The sequence below is a fragment of the Psittacula echo genome (assembly GCF_963264785.1).
Source record: "Psittacula echo genome assembly, chromosome: 2".
NCBI lineage: Eukaryota > Metazoa > Chordata > Aves > Psittaciformes > Psittacidae > Psittacula > Psittacula echo.
Window position 1 is genome coordinate 112,226,797 of NC_137737.1, and position 23,584 is coordinate 112,250,380.

Below are 23,584 nucleotides of genomic sequence, written 5' to 3' on the forward strand. Positions count from 1 at the left end.
CTTCCATGACCATTTATAGAAGCGGCTACATGTCTAGAACCAGTAGGAAATCATGATAACCCAAACAGCTAGTAAAAATTTGAGTTCATCTTTGAAGTTCTGTGATGTTCACCAATTCCTCAGAAGTCAAGCAAGCCATTCTCTCAGAAAGCATACTTATTGCAATTAAAATTAGTGTTCATTTAGTGGCCACAGACTCCAGGATCAGTTGACACTGTCTAGTAACTCAGCTGCTTCAAGCTGATGTCACAAGAAGAAAGATTAAAGAGGTCTGACAGTGATAGTTCTTGAATTTTGTAACTTGTACTGCTTGTTCATGACAAGACACAGTACATATCCACAGATTAACTGTTGTCTTTGATACTAAAGCTCACTACTACACTGAAATTAGGAGTCTCTATTTAAAGCAGCTATCAAAAACATCTAGCAAGGGACAGCACACTGCACGCAGAAGCAGGATAAATCTTTATTTGTAACATATAAGATGCATGTATCTCAAAGATACATTAGAATAGCACATTGAGACATTTAGGGAGAGAAGTTTAAGCATCAGGTGCCAAGATAACTATTTTTATATTACTCAAAAGCTTTTGGGAGAAGTTCCACATAGAAAGACTTTTAACTCAAATCTGCATTCTTCTGGAGCCAGAGAGGACTCAAATACTTCAAAGACACCACATCAGCCCAGTGTGAGAACTGGAAGAATTGTAGCAGTTTTTCCTGTTGAGACTTAGAGGTTACACGTGAGCCTGGAAACAGCTGTCTCATCAAATTAAACATTCCTTGGGAGGAAAATAGGAACTTAACTACTGCAACCAGTCAAGACTAGCAGTTTCTAGGAAAGAGAGATTACCTGTGTTTGCTTTGCTATAGGTTTTGGTCATTCAAGTTCTTTACTAGTAAAAAAACAAAATCAAATGCCCTTACTGGTTCTTCAGGTCAGCCGTATTGGCTTGGAGAACCTTGCCCTCACATCTACCAAAGGGATCTTACCTCCTCATGCTAATTTTCAAACTGATTTTTTGTGAAGAATTCAGTTTTACTGTATTATTAAGGCTTCCCAATAAAATATCTATTATGAAATCTTACTTTTCTTTGTGAAATAAAGATTTGGTTATTGCAAGATGGGTCAATGTCACACAGTAACTTACCCCAGTAGCATGTGAGGGAAAAAAAAAAAAAAAAAAGCTGTATTTTAGACTCCTTTTGAGAAAGCAGAGGGATGGAGAAGGAAGAACTTGTCTCCTCCCAAAACTGTTATTCTAGTACAGACTACAGATTATTTGTACAAATAAACAACTTATTCTGTAGTTTAAGCTTCATAAATTTAAGTCACAATATGTAACTAAGACTCAGGCTGAAAGGAGCAACTGTTAGAGGTTTTTACAGAACTCCTTTGTGTGTTTAGTATGCAAGTAACTTCTGTACATGTTTAAGGCATTAAATGAAATATTCTAATCTCAAGAGCTTGATTCTTGCACTTTTATTTTTGGTGCAGAAATACAGGTACATGTTAATTTAAGAGTTATTTAAAAATGAAGCCCAACAAGTTCAAATCTGGCATGAAACTCATGGCAGAAGTCTGTGGAATATACCCCATCACGCAATGCCCACAGTTCCCTGAAACATGCCGCTCTGTATCATCCCTTTACCATATCTTAGATTCCATTGTGTTTCTACTCACTACAAGACAAGTCGACTTTTGAGGGGAAAGCTAGACTAAGACAGCTAGCAAGTTGTCTCTCTTCCGGGACACTTATGCTCTGCAGTAACCTACCAACCACAGATATTTTAAAACCTTGAAAGTGAACCCCTGCGTTATATTCCTATGATACTACTCAATAAGCATTGTATCTAAAGGCACTTTCACGACATTTACAGCCACTAAGAAAATTTCTTCCAAACTACTTAGTTGCTTCTCTGACATCTTAGTTCTTAGCAATTACTATAATGTTCCTTTATTAGAATCTTTTTAAATGAGGAAAACAGTGTATATTTTCAAGCTCCCAAAAAACTTAATTTCAGTGAAATTAAAGCATGTGCTGCTTAAAAAGAGAAAATTAGTTGCCTGGTAACAAAATGAATTTTACAAGAGCAAGTTTTACCTTTTGTAGCATCCAAAGATTTAACCATTGCAAGAAAGTCTGAAATCTCTTTACTGAGTCTTTGCTGGCAAGCTTGTGCTTTCTGAAAGACAGCAAGGAGAGCTAGTTCAGAAGTGCCTTGTTCTAAGAACTCTCTTAACTATACTGAAATTTTTAACTTTGGAGAGCATTAGATCTTAAAGACTGCCAGTGACAGATACATTAAAGCTGAAAGAAATGAAGTATCTTCAAGTACAAAACAGAAGTTTGCTGCACATTATATTGCTGACTGGTTTCTCTTTAAATTAGCATAGCAAACCAAACCCCAAAGCTATGTTGTATGTACCTCTTTTGTATTTCCACCTCTTCCTTATTAAGAAGTTTGAAAACCCAGGAAGAGCCTTTGCTTGTTCTTTGACAAACCTAAAGCCAAAATAAGCAAATGCATAGGTTGACTGATGTATGGCAAGTACAGCAACTTGCAAGAATCCAGCCCAAGATCATATTCCAAGCCAGTGTTTGAATTTGGAGACAGTTATCTCTAAGATAATACCGTCTTCTTCTGTAGGCTGCTAAGAACTGCCACCACCAGTTATCTTCTGTATTCTGCCAAAGGCTACCTTGAGTTCTTGTACCACAAGGTATGGCACAAGCCATGTGGAGTTCAGCCACATGAAGATTTTTGCGTTACAGTGTCAACTTTCCCTTAAAGTGAAAGGTTTCAGAAGTTTATGTATGGCAAAAAGCACGAATCACAGACTGAATACTACAATTATCAAGGAAGACTCACTTTCATTGCAAGTCTGAACAGTCAGTGTTACAACACATCTAATGTGACCTGAGATGTTAAAAGAGTCATTTCTAAGCCATTTCATTGTCGGTTTTATAGAGGTAGAGCTCAGTAAAGGTTAGCTTTGTTATCCTCCAGTCTCTGTGTGTGTCACCAAGTACAGTACACAAGGCTCCCTCTCCTGGCTGAGGAGTCAAGCAACTTTCTACCTTGCAGTAAGGCTAGTAAAACTAAAAATCACAGCCTTGTAGCTATGATAAACATATCATTTTCCACATACAGTCTGAAGTAAGCAGCGCAAATACAAGTGACATTTATGCATCCATGGGAATAAAAAAATCATTACTTTTAGCTAAAACTACACTAAAGTATCTCAAAACAGGACTAATCTGCAGCCACCTAGATGCATGAGCCAAATTCAGTACATACTTTCAGAGTATCCTGTAGGTATGTAACAAGTACTGCATCATCTTCATCATCGCTACTCAACTGTTCCTGGGTGCAATAGTGTGTGCTATATGCAGAGTGGTCTTCTATTGCTTCCAGCCAACTCTGAGTGGAAAAAAGAAAAACCAAACCACAGTTCATACAAATGCCCATACATGCATACGTACAAAAGAACAAATTAAAGTTTTCTGTTGATGTGACATTCATTAGTAAACCGAGACCCCTTAATAAGCAGAAAATAGATTGTTTAAAATTGACTACAGGCTATCTTTAGTATGTTAAGAGTGCTACAGGCTTACTTGATTAAAGTTCAAACACAAATGTAACCCACCCCTCAGTCTATCCAAAGTCACAAAAAAGTCACATCAATTAAGCCTTTAGGGAATGCATTTTGCATCTTTGGGTTTCTGTTCAGAGAGCAAGGTCCCTGTGACAAAGTCTGCTGCCTCATGCATGACAAACTGTGCACAAGACCTCAAGCACTATCAAAAGTGAGGCAGATTCTTCTCCTGTTCATCAAATCACAGAATGGCCAATGTTGGCAGGGACCTCTGGAGGTCATCTGGTCTAACCCCCCAGCTCAAGCAGGGCGACTTAGAGATGGTTGCCCAGGACCATGTCCCAGTGGCTTCTGAATTTCTCCAAGGACTGAGGTTCCACAAGCTTTCTGACCAACCTCTGCCAGTGCTCAGTTACCCTTATGTTTCTTACGTTCAGAGAGAATCTTCTGTATTGCATATGCATGGGCAATAGGCACACACTGAAGACAGCCTGGCTCCATCCCTCTTTGCACCTTCCCTTCAAGTATTTACATACACTGACAAGATCCCCTAACCCTTCCCTTCTCCAAGCAGCCCCAGCTCTCTCAGCCTTTCTCAATATAGGAGATCCTCTGGCTCCTTTAACCATCTTAGCGGCCTTTTGTTGGGCTCTTTTCAGTATGTTCATCTCTCTCTCAGTGGGGAGCCCAAAAGTGGACACAGTACTCCAGCTGCCTGCACCCTTACTTCACCTCCAGTTAATACACCTACAGAAGTACATTAAGTAACTACAGTACAAATAGCCCTTAAAGTTACTCTCTTGTTTCAGACCCACCTTTGAGGAAAACACAAGTTATTAGGTCATCTGGGAGAATGGCTAAGAGTAGAATGTACCTTTAAGCATTCTTTTGTTTGGGATAATGAACCATGAAAGTTCAATGGAAGCTGCAATAGGAATTTACCTCATGGAGAAGTTAAAAAGAGGAAGTTAGACTACAGAGCATAATACAGGCACAATACAGGCACAGAGCTAGAAAACAAGGTGACACTAATTTTAAAGAGAATGACAATCTGTCCATTTTTGCTATTTAGTCTATAGTCAGCCTATAAGATTCAGTTATCTGCACTCATGTTACCAAGTCCTGATGATCAAGATACTGAACCTGCTACTAAAGCATCTACAGTGAGTAGTACGCAAATTATTAATTACAGAAGTTATTACATTTTCAGCCTTTGATAAAGAGTCATTCTTACCTCTCTGGTTTGAGATGGAAGGCTATTCTTAGGAATCTTGAAACGATGAACAGTGTCATCAAAACATCTAACAGAAAAGAAGTAACTATCTGTAGATTTTACCTAAAGCAATGAGAAGAAAACACAAAATTAGTATAACGTATCAGTAAAAAAAGAAAAAAACTTAAGAGTAAGCAAGGTAGAAAAATCCTCTTGACTCAGAACTGGTTTTGCCTCCGTTTTGATGCAAAACAACTATAGTTAACAAAAAAGCTTGGTCAGAACAGTTTTACAAAACATGCTGTCTTGTACTTCACATTGTGAATAATATAGAGGGGGTTTATGTCAAAATAGTATATATTCACATCACTTGATTCAGACAATTTCAGCAATGGCATAAGATCACCAATATTAAGGAATTTGTGGATATAGAAAAGCAGGAGTCACTTTTCATATAGTAAAAAAGTAACTATAGTTCAGCAGAACCTGTGGTGCCAATCTGTAGAGATAGGACAAGTTAGTTATAGAAGAAAAAGCATTGAAATTATCTTAAATGCATTTTCCTTAAGCATTTCATCTTTCTGACACCTAATCTGTTTTTCCTCTGTTCACCCCTTCCAAAAGGGATTCACACAGGCATAACAGAATTTAAGGAAGTTTTCCAAAAGTCACCTTCAGATTTGATCAGTTCTCCAACTGAGATCAGCTGAAGTTACACAATCGGTCACAAGTCACCATTGACAGCTACAGGAGGAACTAGAGCTTTGCTATTCTTCATCACATGACCTAAACAGTTGTTTTGCACAACTGAAGAAGCATCCTGTTAGGAAGCCTTATGTTTGTTTGAATCTTCAAGACTTTGGAAAGAAGCATAGGACATTTAAGATTTATTTCCATGTACGAATAATTTGCTTCACAAGAACCATTGCTTCTTGAAAAAGCATGCTTACCAACCTACCTCAAGTTTCACTGTCTATGTGTTTGGATCACCATCACATAAACACCTCACCCCCCAACAGTAGTTACAAGTAATTTCACTTCCTACCGTGCAGACAGCTTGTGTTAGATGCTTGCATCCCTGACGATGATCATTATTCACTGCATCAGCTCTTTGAAAGAAAGAGAGATTTAGTAAAGTGAAGATGGGAATTATTTACATTACTTTTCAGACATTGAAACACAGAACTTACTGTCTCCGATACCAGGAAAGGACTCCATGTTCTAGAACTATCCAATAGAGTTTCCAACCAAAAAATCGTGAGCTCTAAAAAAAATAATTAGAAAATAAACAAAAAACCCCTCACAGAACAAAAAAGACAAGGTAAGACTAACAGAGGAAGGGTTATTATTCCTAGTAAGTTTGATAGCTTGGAGGCTATTACAGAAAACTGGCAGTCATTAGGAAGACACTTTGTGTTTCACAGCAACCTGAGAACATACAGCGATACTTTCTTTTTTGGATACACCTAAAGACAAAAGTTTTGTTGAGGCCGCTATTCAGTACAAACTGATGCCATCTTAAGGCATGTCAAGGATAAGAGGGTTATGAGGGGCAGTCAACATGGCTTTACCAAGGGGAAGTCATGCTTGACCAACCTCATAGCCTTTTATGAGGAAATAACATTGTGGATGGATGATGGCAGAGCGGTGGATGTGGTCTGCCTTGACTTCAGCAAAGCATTTGACACAGTCTCCCACAGCATCCTCATAGCTAAATTGAGGAAGTGTGGTCTGGATGATCAGGTAGTGAGGTGGACTGCGAACTGGCTGAAGGAGAGAAGCCAGAGAGTTGTAGTCTATGGGGCGGAGTCTAGTTGGAGGCCTGTATCTAGTGGAGTGCCTCAAGGGTCAGTACTGGGACCAGTATTATTTAATATATTCATCAATGATTTAGATGAGGAAATTGAGTGTACTGTCAGCAAGTTTGCTGATGACACTAAGCTGGGAGGAGTGGCTGACACGCCAGAAGGCTGTGCTGCCATCCAGCGGGACCTGGACAGGCTGGAGAGTTGGGCAGGGAATAATTTGATGAAATACAACAAGGGAAAGTGTAGAGTCCTGCATCTGGGCAGGAACAACCCCAGGTTCCAATATAGATTGGGGAACGACCTGTTAGAGAGTAGTGTAGGGGAGAGGGACCTGGGGGTCCTAGTGGATGGCAGGATGACCATGAGCCAGCACTGTGCCCTTGTGGCCAAGAAGGCCAATGGCATCCTGGGGTGTATTAGAAGGGGGTGGTTAGTAGGTCAAGAGAGGTCCTCCTTCCCCTCTACTCTGCCCTGGTGACACAGCATCTGGAATATTGTGTCCAGTTCTGGGCCCCTCAGTTCAAGAAGGACAGGGACCTGCTGGAGAGAGTCCAGCGCAGGGCAACTAAGATGATTAAGGGAGTGGAGCATCTCCCTTATGAGGAAAGGCTGAGGGAGCTGGGTCTCTATAGTTTGGAGAAGAGGAGACTGTGGGGGGACCTTATTAGTGTATATAAATATATAAAGGGGCAGTGTCACGAGGATGGAGCCAGGCTCTTCTCAGTGGCAAACAATGATAGGACAAGGGGTAATGGGTACAAACTGGAACACAAGAGGTTCCACTTAAACTTGAGAAGAAACTTCTTCTCAGTGAGGGTGACGGAACACTGGAACAGGCTGCCCAGGGGGGTTGTGGAGTCTCCTTCTCTGGAGACATTCAAAACCCGCCTGGACACATTCCTGTGTAACCTTATCTAGGTATTCCTGCTCCAGCAGGGGGATTGGACTAGATGATCTTTTGAGGTCCCTTCCAATCTCTAACATACTGTGATACTGTGACACTGTGATATTGAGATTTTTTCTTTTCTTTTAACAAGAGAAAAATATTCACTTAAGTATCAGAGCAAAACAAGCTTTAAACAACCATTTGACTGACATCTGTCATCTAGGTTTTAAGATTTCTTGAAGATGCTGAACTTGTGGCAATATCAGTCATACATTGTCAAAGCCATCCATTCAGGAAAGAAAGAAAATAAAGAAAAAAAAAAAAAAAGAAGAGTTTTTAGGAACTGAGGTTAAGATTAAAGTGCCACGACTCTAGTAACTGTTCCACCCAGCCAACTCATCTATAATTTATCCACTGTACTAAAATAAAGTAATTTAACAGATGTATTATTGAAAAGCTCCCTCATACAGTAATTCTCACTAAGTACAGAAAAGGACATACTTTGTGATCTTGCAAACTATTTTAGCAAAGCAAGTAAGACATACCTTCCATAGGAGACCTTCATACCGTCTCAAGGGTTTGTTGACGACCTGCATAGAAATTAAAGCTCAGGTAGGAATAGCTTCAAGTAGACAGCATTGGCATTTTAAATGGACACAAAAGTTCCTACCTTTCCAGTTTTACCTCCCAGTATCAGTTTCATTTCTGCACCTTGGGCTAGATCAAGGGGCGTCTGATCTGTTTAGTAACCAAGACGAAGCATGAGAATTTGATGCAAACAAACCTAGATGTACTTCAAAATATTCTGACTGTTTATCGATCAAAATATTCTGACTCTGCTTATCGATCAAAGTTTAGTTCCACAAGCTTCTATGTTTACTTGAAATTGGGGAACATAAGCTCCTCACAGGCAAAGACTGAAAAGGCTCTAAAACTTTAGTGCACTGAACCATCTTTCAGAGTTCTACTAGCCACAAAGAGGCCTTTGCTCTTGTTTTTAGCTCTTTAGCTATAAAAACAGCACAGAAGTTTCATGGATCTCAAGATAGAGGCATCTTTAATCAGATAACAAGTATGCAGTTTGCACAACATCTGCATAAAGCTTTTCTGGATTTGTTTTCATTACAAGCCGCCTTCTTAAGAGTCACTTTGTCTAGGCCACATCTCCAATCTTACCACTCCTTTTTTGTTACCTGTATTCACCATTTAGCATCAAGAAAACAAAAGCCAGGCACATTTCATAATTAAGACAGACAGCAAGTAAATTTTTCAGAAATCAGAAAGTTTGAAAAATGAAAGCAGACATACATATTTTGCTACAGTTCTTAAGTCTCCTGCAATTTAGTCAGTGTTGGGCTTCCTTTATTAGTGATACAAAGCTTGTAAAGCACTGCAAGATTTTCCCTGAACATTGAGCGCTAAGTAACATAGCTTACAGAAGCTGTTGAATTTCTGTGTCCTCTTAATACCTTGTGTACTTGCATTTGCTACTCACCATTTTTGTTTCTTATTTTAGGATCTGCTCCATTTTTTAGAAGTTTCAATGCACAGTGCTTATGGGCACGGTACGCTGCACAATGCAATGGTGTGTTCCCCATCTGATCTGTACAGTTGATGTAAGGTGGTTTGGGCCTGTTCAACTGGAAAAAACAAAGTTGTACTTAGTTATCAGTTTTGATCCCTTGCCAAATGCCACGTGTATTCTTTTCAAAGTCAGCTGTTCCTAACTAGGATGCTTCAGTGTAGACCTGGCAACAAAGAGGGCATGTAGCAAGTATTATGAGAAGGGTAGGAGCTACAACAATCAAGATGTTCAGCTAGAGTAACAAACTTCTGGTTTTTTGCTTGCTGTACCCATTTCACCTCTACTGCACAGCACGGAAACATTTATCCTGCACAGTTGCACAGTTCCAGATAGAGCTCACAGCATTGCAGTTCAGTCACTTACATTGCTAGAACAGCCCTGTTAGATTCTACTACCAAAATCTGCTGTTCCCTGTAGAAGACTCCCAGGCACAGTCTGAAAGTTAGCACAGACTAGTGCTAAATCCAGAACAAGTTTGTGCAGCCACCCTGTTTCAGAGAGTAAAAACTTTGTATAGAAGGGTGGCAGGCATGACACTCTCAGTGACTGAGCTATCCTAGGCCATTTAGAAGCTCTCAGTATAGGCAATCTGTTACACAATTACAGTTTAGCTATGTCCTGAAGTGTAACTACTGTGCGAACTTTACACAGGTGCTCTAATGTACAGAGGGAGAAAAAGAAAAACCCTGAGTTTGACTTGGACACAACATGTTTTGAGAAGTTGACACCATTGAAGAGAAAGGTCATTATGCATAGCAATACTAACCATCCTAAAATACCACTGCACTTCAAATACATCAGTATTGGATGCCTACATCAGGGTTGGACTAGATGATCTTTAAAGGTCGTTTCCTACCCAAACCATTCTACATGACAGTCAGTCATTATAGTTTAAGCAGTCTTGGGAGACTAGAGTCACAAATGCATGACAACAGTTTTAGAGAAACTCAGTTTAAGCCTTCTGCATTGGCCAAATCCTATCTTAGAGAAATTGCCCCATAATAACACGATTCCAGGGCAGCAATTTAAGTTAGTATCAACAGTAACGACCATAAATGTGCTTCAGAAATAGTCCTGTAAACTGCTACAGCTGTTATTTACAGCTCAACTGAAAAAAGAATACAACTCCAAAAGAAACACCTTGTAGAATTGTAACCTTATTAACACTGAGGTCAAATACTCGAGAGCCAAGGACTTCTAGGTTTTACCTCTTTCCAACCAGCTGGTTTACATCTGCTTTATCTCTGCCTCCTGACTTCTTGCCTCCACACCTTTTAAGCCTGAGCTTTCAGCAGCTCACACCTTGTTACAAGGCAATATTTTGAAAAAAGTTTCATGCATCAACTAATTGAGATAAAAAGCTCTCCAGTAACTTCAGTAAGTTTATGGTATGTCTGAGAACTCACAGGAAAAACATACTGGTTTTGCCTTAAGTAGACTAAAAAAGCCTGGGTTAAGATTCAGCTACTGAAGGTCTAGCTTTCAGTAGCAAAACATACTGTGATGTAGCGAGAATCTTGACAGAGAAGCACAAAGCCACCACTACCATTTGACTTCAAGAAGCTTCTACAGAAGGAGCAGTTATATAGTTGAAGTGCATGCAGGAAAGGGAGAAAAATAAGTGGTCTGAAGTCCAATTAGAAGGTTTAGATAAACTGCCCCATTAAACTACCTCTTCCAGAAAATTGTGTCACAAGACACAGTATGGTCTTTTCTGGTAAAAATAATCAAGAAACATGAAAGATAGTAATAAAATAGTATCTTTCATGGAATAGTATTCTTTCATGGAAGTGGCACTCTGCTGTAAAAGGAGGGCAGTAAAGAACAAGATCTGGTGTGTTAGGTCTTACAGTAAAAGTAGATGTAAGCAGCTATTCATGAGCAAATAGCTAATAAAAAAGATTAAATAATACAGTAGGAGCAGAAGGACCTGAAAAATCAGTAGGCAAAGTATGAGTATTCTCAAGATAAAGGACAGTTCGGAAGAGCTACACAAATCCTTCACAGATGTACTAACCTAAGGGTAGGAAAGTCAAGGAGGTTTACACCATAGAACTGTAAGTAGAGAAAGTTCTCTGGACTTCCTCAAAAGTCATCATGAGTTTTAAAATTGTAATTCAATGGGCAGCAGTCCAAGCACTCAAACAATTCCAAGAAACATCAGTTATGACTTGACCTAAAAAACTGCATCAGGGTCAAATGTGTGGCAAGTACTTTGAAAAGTTTTAGAGGTCAACATATAGTCGTTCTCACATATACAGAGCTCAAAGATCCTAAATAGTTTAAAAAAATCATTTAGAAATTAAAATGCTTACAGGAAGAGTTACATGTGCATGCAAGAGTTACATGGTTATATGGCACGTAAGAGCAAGTAGTTCTTTAAATGACAGATTTCTAGAGGAGCCCTCTTTTTCTACGTCAGTTTAAAGCTTAGTCAGCAGGCATGCAGCATCAAATGCTGCAAGTGTAAAAAATTACCAGAATCAAGAACAGATCAGTTATGCCAGTGTTTTAATTACAAACAATACAATCATGACAGTGTATTAATGCACCGTCCTTCCACATCTTGAGTGCTGTGTACAGCTCTGGTTCCCTCTCCATTTCAAAGAGGATAGTACAAAAAGTACAAATAAAAATTACAAGGATGACCAAAGATTTTAAAACAGTTTTCAAGTGAGGAGTTAGGACAAGGCCTCTTCAGACCAGAAGAAAGAATTTAGAGGATGGAAACAGATTTTGAATAGGCATTCACTGTGGCTTCTAGGCAGATGAGAATGTCAAATATCTCAATATACAAGTCTCGGGCTTGTGAATTTTCCATTAGAAGTACATAGATGTATTTGGACTGCTCTGATGACCTAGAAGTCATTAGTAAAGGTGCTAACCAGGTAGAAAGTGTTAAATACTGCATGTTTTACTTCCAGTAAACTCTTCAGGACTCTCAAAAGCTTTAGTTCAAGCATTGAGACACTGGATATGTAAAAAATAAAGCCCAACTGGGTATGGTCCTGGGTAACCTGCTCTATTTTATTCTGCTCTGTGAATAAGAGCTGGACTGGATAGTCTCAAGAGACACCTTCCAATCTCAATTCTTCTGTGTTTTGCTTCTCCAATAGACTTACCACGCCATGGTATTGCTCAGCTTGAGTTACTATGACTGCATGAACACACAGTTTTCAATTCCTACTCAGCAGAAATTGTGCTATGCAGATGAATGCCCATTAAAAAAAACAGACTTCAGCTGCAACAGATGGTAACAAAACCTTACTTTCAAGATTTAAAATACACCATGTTGTGGTGAAAACCTAGGCATCCATGACTGAATTAAGGTATCCACAAAATATAACCTTAAGCCAGCAGATCTAGAACCATTACACTGCTAGTTACAACAGTGTATTGAGAAACATGAAAGCAGCTGAAAAAGCTTTATTTTGCAGCTGACAACAAGGAGGCTGGAAAACCCTTGAGGGTTCAGCACCTTATCAAGGTAATGAGGTGCACAGCACTCATAATCTGAAGTCACGGCAATTAGAAATCATAGAATCATAGAATAGTTAGGGTTGGAAAGGACCTTAAGATCATCTAGTTCCAACCCCCCTGCCATGGGCAGGGACACGCCACAATAAACCATGCCACCCAAGGCCTCATCCAACCTGGCCTTGAACACCGCCAGGGATGGAGCACTCACAACCCGTTACCCCTTGTCCTATCACTACAGTCCCTAATGAATAGTGCATCCCCAGCATCGTTATAGGCCCCGTTCTGGTACTGGAAGGCTGCTATGAGGTCTCCACGCAGCCTTCTCTTCTCCAGGCTGAACAGCCCCAACTTTCTCAGCCTGTCTCCATACGGGAGGTGCTCCAGTCCCCTGATCATCCTCGTGGCCCTCCTCTGGACTTGTTCCAACAGTTCCATGTCCTTTTTGTGTTGAGGACACCAGAACTGCACACAATACTCCAAGTGAGGTCTCACGAAAGCAGAGTAGAGGGGCAGGATCACCTCCTTCGACCTGCTGGTCACGCTGCTCTTGATGCAGCCTAGGCTTTCTGGGCTGTGAGCGCACACTGCTCGCTCATGTTCATTTTCTCATTGACCAACACCCCCAAGTCCTTCTCAGCAGGGCTGCTCTGAATCTCTTCTCTGCCCAACCTGTAGCCATGCCTGGGATTGCTCCGAACCAGGTGCAGGACCTTGCACGTGGCATGGTTAAACTTCATAAGGTTGGCAACAGCCCACCTCACAAGTGTGTCAAGGTCCCTCTGGATGGCATCCCTTCTCTCCGGCATATCAACCGAACCACACAGCTTGGTGTCATTGGCAAACTTGCTGAGGGCGCACTCAATCCCACTGTCCATGTCACCAACAAAGATGTTGAACAAGACTGGTCCCAACACCGATCCCTGAGGGACACCACTCGTTACCGGTCTCCAGCTGGACATCGAGCCATTGACCACAACTCTTTGCGTGTGGCCATCCAGCCAGTTCTTTATCCACTGAGTGGTTCACCTGTCAAATTGATGTCTCTCCAATTTAGAGACAAGGATGTCGTGTGGGACAGTGTCGAACGCTTTGCACAAGAACAGGTAGATGACGTCAACTGCTCTGCCCCTGTCCATCAGTTTCGTAGCCCCATCAGAGAAGGCCACCAAATTGGTCAGGCAGGATTTCCCCTTAGTGAAGCCATGCTGGCTGTCACCAAACACCTCCTTGTTTTTCATGTGCCTTAGCATGCCTCCCAGGAGAATCTGCTCCAAGAGTTTGCCAGGCACAGAGGTGAGACTGACTGGTCTGTAATTCCCTGGGTCATCCATTTTCCTCTTCTTGAAAATGGGGGTTATATTTCCCTTTTTCCAGTCGTCAGGAACTTCACCTGACTGCCATGATTTTTCAAATATGATGGCCAGTGGCTTAGCAACTTCATTCGCCAGCTCCTTCAGGACCCACAGATGGATTTCGTCAGGTCCCATGGACTTGTGTACGTTTAGGTTTTTAAGATGGTCTCGAACCAGATCCTCTCCTACAGTGGGCCTAGGGTCTTCATTCTCACAGTCCCTGCGTTCGCCTTTCAAGACCTGGGTGGTGCGGTCTGAGCCTTAGCCAGTGAAGACTGAGGCAAAGAAGTCATTCAGAACCTCAGCCTTCTCCAAATCCTGGGTAGCCAGTTCTCCCGATATCTTCCAGAGGGGGCCTATGTTGTCCCTAGTCTGTCTTTTATTCACTACGTTCCTATAGAATCCCTTCCTATTATCCTTAACATCCCTAGCCAAGTTCAATTCTAACTGGGCCTTAGCCTTCCTCACCTGGTCCCTAGCTTCCCGGACAACATCCCTGTATTCTTCCCAGGCCGCCTGTCCCTGCTTCCACCTTCTATAAGCCTCTTTTTTCCTTCAGATTTTCCTGAGCAGCTCCTTATCCATCCAAGGAGGTCTCCTGACCCTCCTGCTGCACTTCCTTCTAGTTGGGATGCAACACTCCTGAGCTTGGAGCAGGTGATCCTTGAGTAACAACCAAGAGTCTAGGGCCCCCCTGCCCTCTAGGGCTGTATCCCATGGAACCTTACTAAGCAGGCTCCTGAAGAGGCCAAAGTCTGCTCTCTTGAAGTCCAGGGCAGTGAGCTTGCTGCACGCTCTTCTCACTGTCCCGAGGATCTCAAATTTGACCATCTCGTGGTCGCTGCAACCAAGGCTGCCCTGGAGCATCACATTTCCAACCAGCCCTTCCCTGTTGGTGAGCACAAGGTCAAGCATGGCACCTCTCGTTGTCGGCTCCTCTATTACTTGCAGAAGGAAGTTGTCTTCCACACAATTGAGGAACCTCCTGGATTGCTTGTGCCGGGCCGTACCTTCACTCCAACAGATGTCAGGGTGGTTGAAGAAATGCAAAGCCTAATGTCATATGTTGTTATATTATGGCTCAAACCACTTGACATAAAATTATTACAGCAACTTGAATTCTTACCAAGGCAGTCAGTTTCCCTGTTTCCCCCTCTCTTGCTGCTCCTAAGAGTTCTTCTTCCAGTTTCCTTTCTTGTGTTCTTTCCACTGCTATTAAAAAACAGAAAGGCACCCAAGTTTAAGGTCAGTCTCAATAAAGTAGCAAGTACATATAAAGTGCTCAAGAAACTATCAAAACAAGCCTAGAAAAGCACAAGTTTCCAGTATTATTCCATTTCTACCTATTCCAAATGAACATCTATTCACAGAAGTCTGTGTTAGAACAAAACCATGTAATATTTGAAAAGATGCATGAGTGTAACAACAACATATATATGTATATGTGCTTTTTTTTTTCTTAAACACAACCCAACCCCATTCCCTAGTAAAAGGGAAACAGTGGAACTATGTGACACTCTCACCAGATGTTTCCTGTGTTCTTTTCAGTTTCTCTTCTACTCTTCCTATCATCCTACAGAAATTTTAGTCTTTAACAATCCAGCAGATAAGCAGCACTTACATACAGAATCAGAAGAGAGATCACTTTTCACACATACATGTACTAGAAACAGACCTTCAGCAGCATTTAGGCGTATCACATAACCCCAGGAAACAACACAGCTCTTGAACTCTCCAGAACTATAATCAGTGAGCCTATATAAGTATTTGGACACCACCTACCTCACCTTCAACACCTGTGAGGCAATGAAGGAAACAAAGGGGGTTTTAACTTTTTTTTTTTTTTCCTCCTTTTGACATAACTTCTGACACTGGAATAGCAGGTTCTAAATCTGATTCAAACCCCGGTCACCTTTGCAAACTGTTCAGAAATTTGCTTGTTAATTATTTCATTGCATAAAGTCACTTAGTTCTCCTGACTTGAGCTCCTCCTCTTACAGTGAGCTAAGGCTTTGATTGCCATGTACCGTTCAGAGCTGTAGCAAGGATTACCCCAGCAGGGCTGAAATAGTTACTTTAATAATGCTGTTGGCATTCACAACACTTAATTCTCCAAGTTGCTTGCAGACATTAACTATGACTTCCCTTTAAATTTGGTCATTAGGAAGAAAAAAAAAAAAAAAAATCAATTGAGCTTGTGTAACTTGCAGGAGAATAATCAGCTTTTAGAATGTACAAGTGTTGGAAAAAACAAAACAGGCTATGGCCTATTAAAGTTACCTTCCAACATATTCCTTATGTCTTTATCTTGTGTAACTTCTTTTGCAGTCTCTCCGCTCCCATTAACGATAGAAGTATCAGCATTACGCTGCAAGAGTAACATCACCACATCCTGGAAAACAATTTGAAAAACACTGCTTATCTCTCTCTGCTATGGCAAGGCCACAATCGGGCTTTGCAGCTACTAACATCCTGTGAGATGCACTGTGCAATGGCTTCTCACCACTGCTGACTTACAAAAAAAGGAAGGGATGTTTCAGAGAGATTGGAGAGTAGGACTAACTGCAACCTCCCCTCTCACGAGTCAGGCTGACAGAACTAACGGATCTGTTTTAGCTGAACAGACCTGCTCAGATTTAAAAGCTGGTGTACCTGGAGTGAATGCTGAATTTGACAGATAAAAATAGAAAGAATAGCTCCTCTGATGAGTGACTATATAGTCACTCCTTCTGAAGGGCCAAGAGATTATCCATAGGGGCAGTACTACTTTGGGAATGATAGTGGCTTGTGGGAAGCAAACTAGTCTGACATTACAGGCCTATAAAAAACCCTTTAGTTCTAGTTTTCTATGAAGAAACAGCACTTCCAGACACCAAAAGGACCAATGTGTCCCAATTTTTATTTTTTCCACTCCAAAAGCCACTAAGATTAAAACAATGTGGTTACTCTATGTAAATATGCAATTAGTTGGGAGGAGCAATCCCTAATCCTTTTACTGCATCAAACATACCAGACACAAACATGAATTAATCTGTTGTACTTCAATAGTAGATGAGAGATCTTTATACTGATTTCTACACAGGAATTAGAACCTGCAGCTAGAAGTAGTGCTATGCTTCAGCATTGTCTTACACACAAAATAAGCAGAACAGAAGCAACGTAAGTTAGTTATACAACTCAACAGTGCTACAGGTGAAGGCAACTATTATTTCTTTTTCTGTCTGCCAGCAAAATCTTTACAACAGAAAGCTAAAAAAGGACATAAATATACCAAGGGAAGCCATGGACCAGTGTTCTCCCATTTTCAAAATAATGATTTTTGTACCATGGTTTTGTTTTGGACAAAGTTACAGCAGCTAGGCAATATGCCTAGTCCTTTTGAATGCACTGTACCAGAACAGGTAAGTAATTTTTAGACAGTGTAAAAGAATCTTTCCAAAGTGATCTTATTGCTAGTATTTCCCAAATTCTGCAACTGAAGCTTAAAAAAGCCAACATGCTTTACCTTACGTCCAGTGAAAGCAGCACGATGGAGTGGAGTGTCCCCCATGTCATTCAACACATTCACATCCGCACCAGCCTAAACAGCAAACCCAAAGACAACTGAATGTCATTCCAGCAAGAACTACATAGCTATTCCCTCTGACTGGGGAAGAAGGGGAGGATAGGACACTAATGCAGGCCTCATGGCAAATTAGATCAGAACTGTAATACAGCCATCCCGGAAAGCAAAGGTAAACTACATAAATAAAATTTATAACCGGCAGTTTATAACTGCTTCAAAAGGAAATTCCTCCTGCATGTTTTCCAGGCCTCTCACTTTGAAGAAGGTATATGGAAAATAAGTTTAACACAGGGAATGGGGGCACTGTTGGTTTGTTTTGGGGGTATTTATGAGGGCTGGGGGTGTAGGTGTTGGAAAAAAACCTAAACAACTTAAAGAAAGAACTGCAGTGCTACTGTATAACACACCTATATGCATTATTACAGATGCACAGAGTAGTACCAGACTCCTGGTGCTCCTGATTTAACAAGTGGTGTTCCCTCCAGGAACCTATTGCTGTTTTTTCACTTCAACTTTCTCACTTTTCTCTTCTACAATCTTTGGCTTGAATGTCCCTTCCCCTTATCAAACAATTTCACCATCTCATAGCTTTTATCTGAACAGAAGACTGCTTGCCACACTGCACAGGCACTGTTCCAGGTAAGCAAGAAATCCTATCCTTTAAGCATTTCTTCTACACTGCTTTACCAACCTCAAAAGATCAGAAAGAGGGCAGAACTTACTTAACTTTGTCACATATGTTTAAAATCACCTAATTTACCCAGGTCACTGCTGCCTTCCTAAAGTTAACTGATGAACCTGACTAGTTCCAGAGTTCTTTTTCTGGTAATTTCTCATTCAGTTGCTCTTTAAGCACAAAATGTAGGCACAAGTACACAGACACACCTATATATGCCTAGCGTTCAGAGGTGCACATCCTCCTTTACTATTTCTTTAACTAAACTATTCTTTAAAGAATACTCTTTCAAGAGCTCTATGGCCAAACAAGAAAGTAGCCCTCTTGCACTGAGACCAGTATTATCTAAGTAAGTGTGCAAGCTAGAGAACTTCTCAAAGAAATCCCAATTTTGTTTCCTCCTTCAGAGTCATGAGTATGACTGGTAGCCTTTATTCAGAATGATTAGCAAGCAGTGTGTGCTCGCAGCCCAGAAAGCCAACTGTATCCTGGGCTGCATCAAAAGGAGCGTGACCAGCAGGTCGAAGGAGGTGATCCTGCTCCTCTGCTCTGCTCTCATGAGACCTCACTTGGGAGTACTGTGTGCAGTTCTGGTGTCCTCAACATAAAAAGGACATGGAACTGTTGGAACAAGTCCAGAGGAGGGCCACGAGGATGATCAGGGGACTGGAGCACCTCCCGTATGAAGATAGGCTGAGAAAGTTGGGGCTGTTCAGCCTGGAGAAGAGAAGGCTGCGTGGAGACCTCAGAGCAGCCTTCCAGTATCTGAAGGGGGCCTACAAGGATGCTGGGAATGGACTCTTCATCAGGGACTGTAGTGATAGGACAAGGGGTAACAGGTTAAAACTTAAACAGGGGAAGTTTAGATTGGATATAAGGAAGAAATTTTTTACTGTTAGGGTGGTGAGGCACTGGAATGGGTTGCCCAAGGAAGTTGTGAATGCTCCATCCCTGGCGGTGTTCAAGGCCAGATTGGACAGAGCCTTGGATGACATGGCTTAGTGTGAGGTGTCCCTGCCCATGGCGAGGGGGTTGGAACTAGATGATATTAAGGTCCTTTCTAACCCTAACTATTCTATGATTCTATGATATTCAAGTATTTGAGGCTGCTTAGCATGTTCTTGCCATTTACAGCAAAATTTTTCCAACATGAATAAGGTATAAATACAATTAGGATTAGTTGAAACTACCCTGAGAGCTGAGGGTAAAAAATTAAATTCAGTCAGAAACAACTGCACATGCAGTGCAGATATGGCTGTCAAGATACAAATAGGTCAGCTTTGATAACAGAGGTTCATAATTTCAAGTTCACCATGTGTTCATTATTTCAATGATGCTAGAAAAAAATGATACTATGTGAGCCTGCACCTGGGAAGAAACAAACAGGTTACCTGGCACAGAATTCTGGACACGCTTCAATGCACAACATACAACTAGATAACAGATTATTATTTTTACTTTAGCCTTTCCCACAACTCAGTAACTGTAACTGCCTAAGCTGTATAATTTATGTATCACAGTAAGCTAGACAGGCCTTTGAAGCATTTGCATTACAGGTGTCAGATGCTGGCTTATTATATGCAGATATCCACTAAGCTTGAAAAAGGCTGAAGCTTTTATGAGTGCATACTTAGATATTATACATCTTTAATTCCTACAATCAGATGGTTATACAAACACACATACTCATGAGAAAGTTAACTAAGTATTAACGTAAAAACTGTTCAGTGTAACTGTATACCACTGTATAGACTTTCACTATTTTGGGTCCTTGTAAACTGGGCTGTCCCATACTGCAATTATTTCATTCCTTAGTTTTAACAATCATTTATCCCTACATTACATGCAGATAAACTGTAGGAGTGACTCTGTGTCTCCACAAAGCTGCCTTTCTTCTATCACAAAAACCTGAATATTAACTGCTTCAAGAACAAAGAATTTTCTGCCTTCACACAGAAACAAGTAGAAATATACCTTCAGCAAATCCTCTACTACAACGGCATGCCCAAAGTAGCAAGCAAGGTGAAGTGGTGTCCAACCCATATTGGATTTACTTCTGCCTAAAAGACAAAACAGGTAAATTAAGTTTTTGTCACAACACAAGAAACATCTTGTCATGTGCTTGGAAGTTGGCATGGATGGTTATTCTCCATAGAGGAGCAAGGAGGCTGGAAGCATCAATACTATTCTTATGATCTGAATTAGTAAACTGTAATGCAGTCTGACAGTATCAGATTGAAACCTACAAAATCTTTCTGAAATGAGTCATGTAGGATAATGGAGAATAAAACTTTTCTTCCGTGTAATATCTTGTTCTTCAACAGCAGCTTCAGTTACTTTCATTCGCTATGAAAACAGCACACGCAAGTACACATTTATCTTGTGTGTATATAAAAGTTTACCTGATTTTATTTCCTGCACAAAAATAAGAGGTAGGACAACCTATTTTCCAAAAACAGGATTCAAAAGAAAACAAGAGGGATGACCTAAAGTTAGGGGGGTTTTGTTACCTTGTGCTTGAGGATAGCCTTACTAAGTATTTTGATTTGAAACCTTTGCAGTGTAGAACTCATGTACCACCTACAGCTCTAAGCCTCTGCAGGAATGATAAGTGCAGGCAGGAAGCAGGCACAGAAGTGACCATGCAAAGAAAACTATTCTTATGCTTTAAAGATCATTTAAAGCATGCTGTGGAGGACTGGCTGTATAAATGAAATTCACAAACTGTCCTACAATCACTTCTTTAAAAGCAAGATATTAAAGCATTAGAGATTACTACTTTAACAACTCATGTTACTTTCCAATCATAACTGTATTAAGCAAAGCTGATTTGTGCTTTGTTTTTACTAAGCAACAGACCCACAGCATTCTAAGTGCCACCTAAAAGCTGTCATTTTGTACTTGGAAGCAAAGTGAAAGTGAGGCACAGGAAATTATTTTGAAATTACTGCCACCATTAAGTTTTTCCCTTTTGTGTATCCTCAAGCACTAAGGCTTGGAACACTACATAAATTTACCCTGAGGAGACAAGCCATTAGCACAAAGTTAAAAAGAGAACTGCTGGTCTTGCAAGTTCATAATTCTTTCTGTTGTTGTATTACAAATTAACACTAGAATGTGGTTCACAGATGAAGTATCTTCCCATTTCTTGTGACTGTCTCCAGCTAAACATTTCTGCCCTTTTTTGGGTACTTCTTTTGTTATTTGATTCTCTTTCTTCTTAACTCTTTCTGTTGTTTTAACCCCAGATTTAGTATCCTCCCTCATCCCAGTCTGGCCTATAACAGAGTTCCTGCCCTACAAGACTGAGGAAATAAAGTACCAGAAGATAAACACTGTGTGGATCACTAACTCTGAGGCTCTTTATTCTGGATAACATTCTAAATGGACATCATTCATCCCTCAGTCTAGTAGGGAAGAAGGTTCTTTGAAAGAATACAGAAAAGGTCCAAGTTGCACTGAATACATACAGTTAGCCCAAGGAAGTCATGAGTTACAGGACTGACAACGCAGTGCTGCTGTCAAGGATTTCAGTCATGAAAAAAAAAAAAAAACAACCAAAAAAAACCAAAACAAAACACCAAAACAACAACAACAACAAAACCTCCCAGGAACCTGTCCAGATCTGTAGTTCTCTGAATGAAATGCCAGAGGCCCTTGTTCTGCATCCACTCTAAATGTTTGCATTTCTGATGTTAGCTGAGCAGTTACTTGTTAAGCTGTTGACATGTTTGTTACCTCTCTTAAAGTGACCACAAGTGTTTGCTTTTTTGTAATTATTACTATTTTAAAACAGGACAGCATTACCCTGGGGAAGGTGCAAGGATAAGGAAGTACAATATATCAGAATTTAGAAAGCAGGTATTTGACTGTGTAGAGATTCCACATTCAGAATTATTTTGTTTAACATGAACTATCACCAGCACATTTGCCCTAGCTTCCTAGACCTCCTATTGACAAGCACATATTGACAAGGCTGGCCATGTAGTGCCCAACTGGAAGGATAACAGCTAAACTCCATCTTTTCCTTCATTAGGTGAGTCTGCACACTTGCACAAGACTAACATTTGACTTTGAGCAGGAATGCTGACCAGAGACCAGTTTGCTTGATATAATATAGGTCTGCAGGTCATGCCATTTCATTATGCTTTCTCGACTCCAGATTATGTATAGGAACATATCTGAAAATCTCTGAAATCTCTTCTAACAACAAGAGACTTCAGCAACTTATTTATGGGTACTGTTGCATGAATCTTAAAGTACTTTTATTCCAACTGTTTAGGCACTACACACAGCATCTTGAATATTTGCAAAGGACATACTTTGTAAGGGTGGAGAACTTCAGCTCTATCAACTTCTGTCTGGTTCCCCTTTAAATTATGAAGTAGTTCCCTGAACATGAAGTAGCAAGGGTTTGCATTTTACAACTTGTTTTTCTGAGGTGATTACATTAGCTATTGGGAAAGCACAAATGTGGCTGGGTAGTCAAACAAAAGGGTGAGTAAACCGATGATTAAGAATGGAGACTTGGGAAAGGGATAGATCTTGCTTAGGTACCAGGCTTCCCTGCTCCTTAGAGCAAGGTGTTCCCTCTGTCACGGCTGAGAGGAAGCATAGCTGCTCTCTCTCCTCTCCCTTTGCCGCACCCTTTTCTCAGTGCTGCTTAACAGTTAATGACAAAGAAACACCAGTCTGTGCAGAAAGAGTGGGATACACATTCACTTTTGTGAAGCAATCAGAAACACACTCATGTAAATAAAAAGAAATACAATGCTACTAAATGAATATAAAAATAAGGCAGTCTGCAACTGATAGCAAGCTTGCAAATCCAGTCTCAATTTGAAGTTTTAAGCAAGAAAGTTGCTTAGCCATAGCTATGTTAGCTATGCACGCCCAAAACTGTAGTGTTGGCCAAAGACCCAGACACAAGTAACTAGCAGTTTTACTTTCTTTTCCCAAGTAACCTAGTGTACCTGCTGATGGCAAAAAGCACACACTGAATGCCCCATCTCTGCAAGTGTTCAGGGCCAGGTTGGATACAGGTGTAAGCAACCTGGTCTAGTGGAAGGTACCCCTCCACATGACAGGGGGGCTGAAACTAGATGATCTTTAAGGTCTCTTGCAACCCAAACCATTCTATGAGTCTGATTTGTCCCAACCATTCCTGCAAGTAGCAAAAGATGTAGCTGCTGAGGCTATATAATGAAACATGGGTCTTTATGGAAAATAAAAAAAAATAAAAAAATCATACTTAGTAGAGCACAAACAAATGACCTTATCCCTGCAGCCCTGATAGAGGCTCTTTACCTCCCTGAACTATCCCCTGGCACCACAGTTTGTTTTGTTCAGCATTATAAAGCTCCAAAGTTGGCATAAGCATGAACACAGGCAAAAAGAGATACTGATTCTGTGGTGCGT

General features: G+C 40.6%; 1 protein-coding gene across 4 annotated transcripts in view; it reads right to left on the minus strand.

Moving 5' to 3' along the window:
• Positions 1 to 23,584, minus strand: part of OSBPL1A (oxysterol binding protein like 1A) — an 82,240-nt gene that overhangs the window by 52,937 nt on the left and 5,719 nt on the right. For 3 of the 4 annotated variants that reach the window (XM_080609812.1, XM_080609813.1, XM_080609811.1), the window contains exons 3-14: positions 20,141 to 20,226; positions 17,431 to 17,505; positions 16,206 to 16,317; positions 15,052 to 15,137; positions 9,004 to 9,148; positions 8,179 to 8,246; positions 8,054 to 8,098; positions 6,005 to 6,078; positions 5,860 to 5,923; positions 4,836 to 4,937; positions 3,304 to 3,426; positions 2,106 to 2,187 (exon numbers count right to left, since the gene is read on the minus strand). In XM_080609812.1, the coding sequence (XP_080465938.1) occupies positions 2,106 to 2,187; positions 3,304 to 3,426; positions 4,836 to 4,937; positions 5,860 to 5,923; positions 6,005 to 6,078; positions 8,054 to 8,098; positions 8,179 to 8,246; positions 9,004 to 9,148; positions 15,052 to 15,137; positions 16,206 to 16,317; positions 17,431 to 17,505; positions 20,141 to 20,226 (1,062 nt within the window). The remainder of the gene's footprint in view (positions 1 to 2,105; positions 2,188 to 3,303; positions 3,427 to 4,835; positions 4,938 to 5,859; positions 5,924 to 6,004; positions 6,079 to 8,053; positions 8,099 to 8,178; positions 8,247 to 9,003; positions 9,149 to 15,051; positions 15,138 to 16,205; positions 16,318 to 17,430; positions 17,506 to 20,140; positions 20,227 to 23,584) is intronic. The other variant, XM_080609814.1, reaches the window with a different exon arrangement.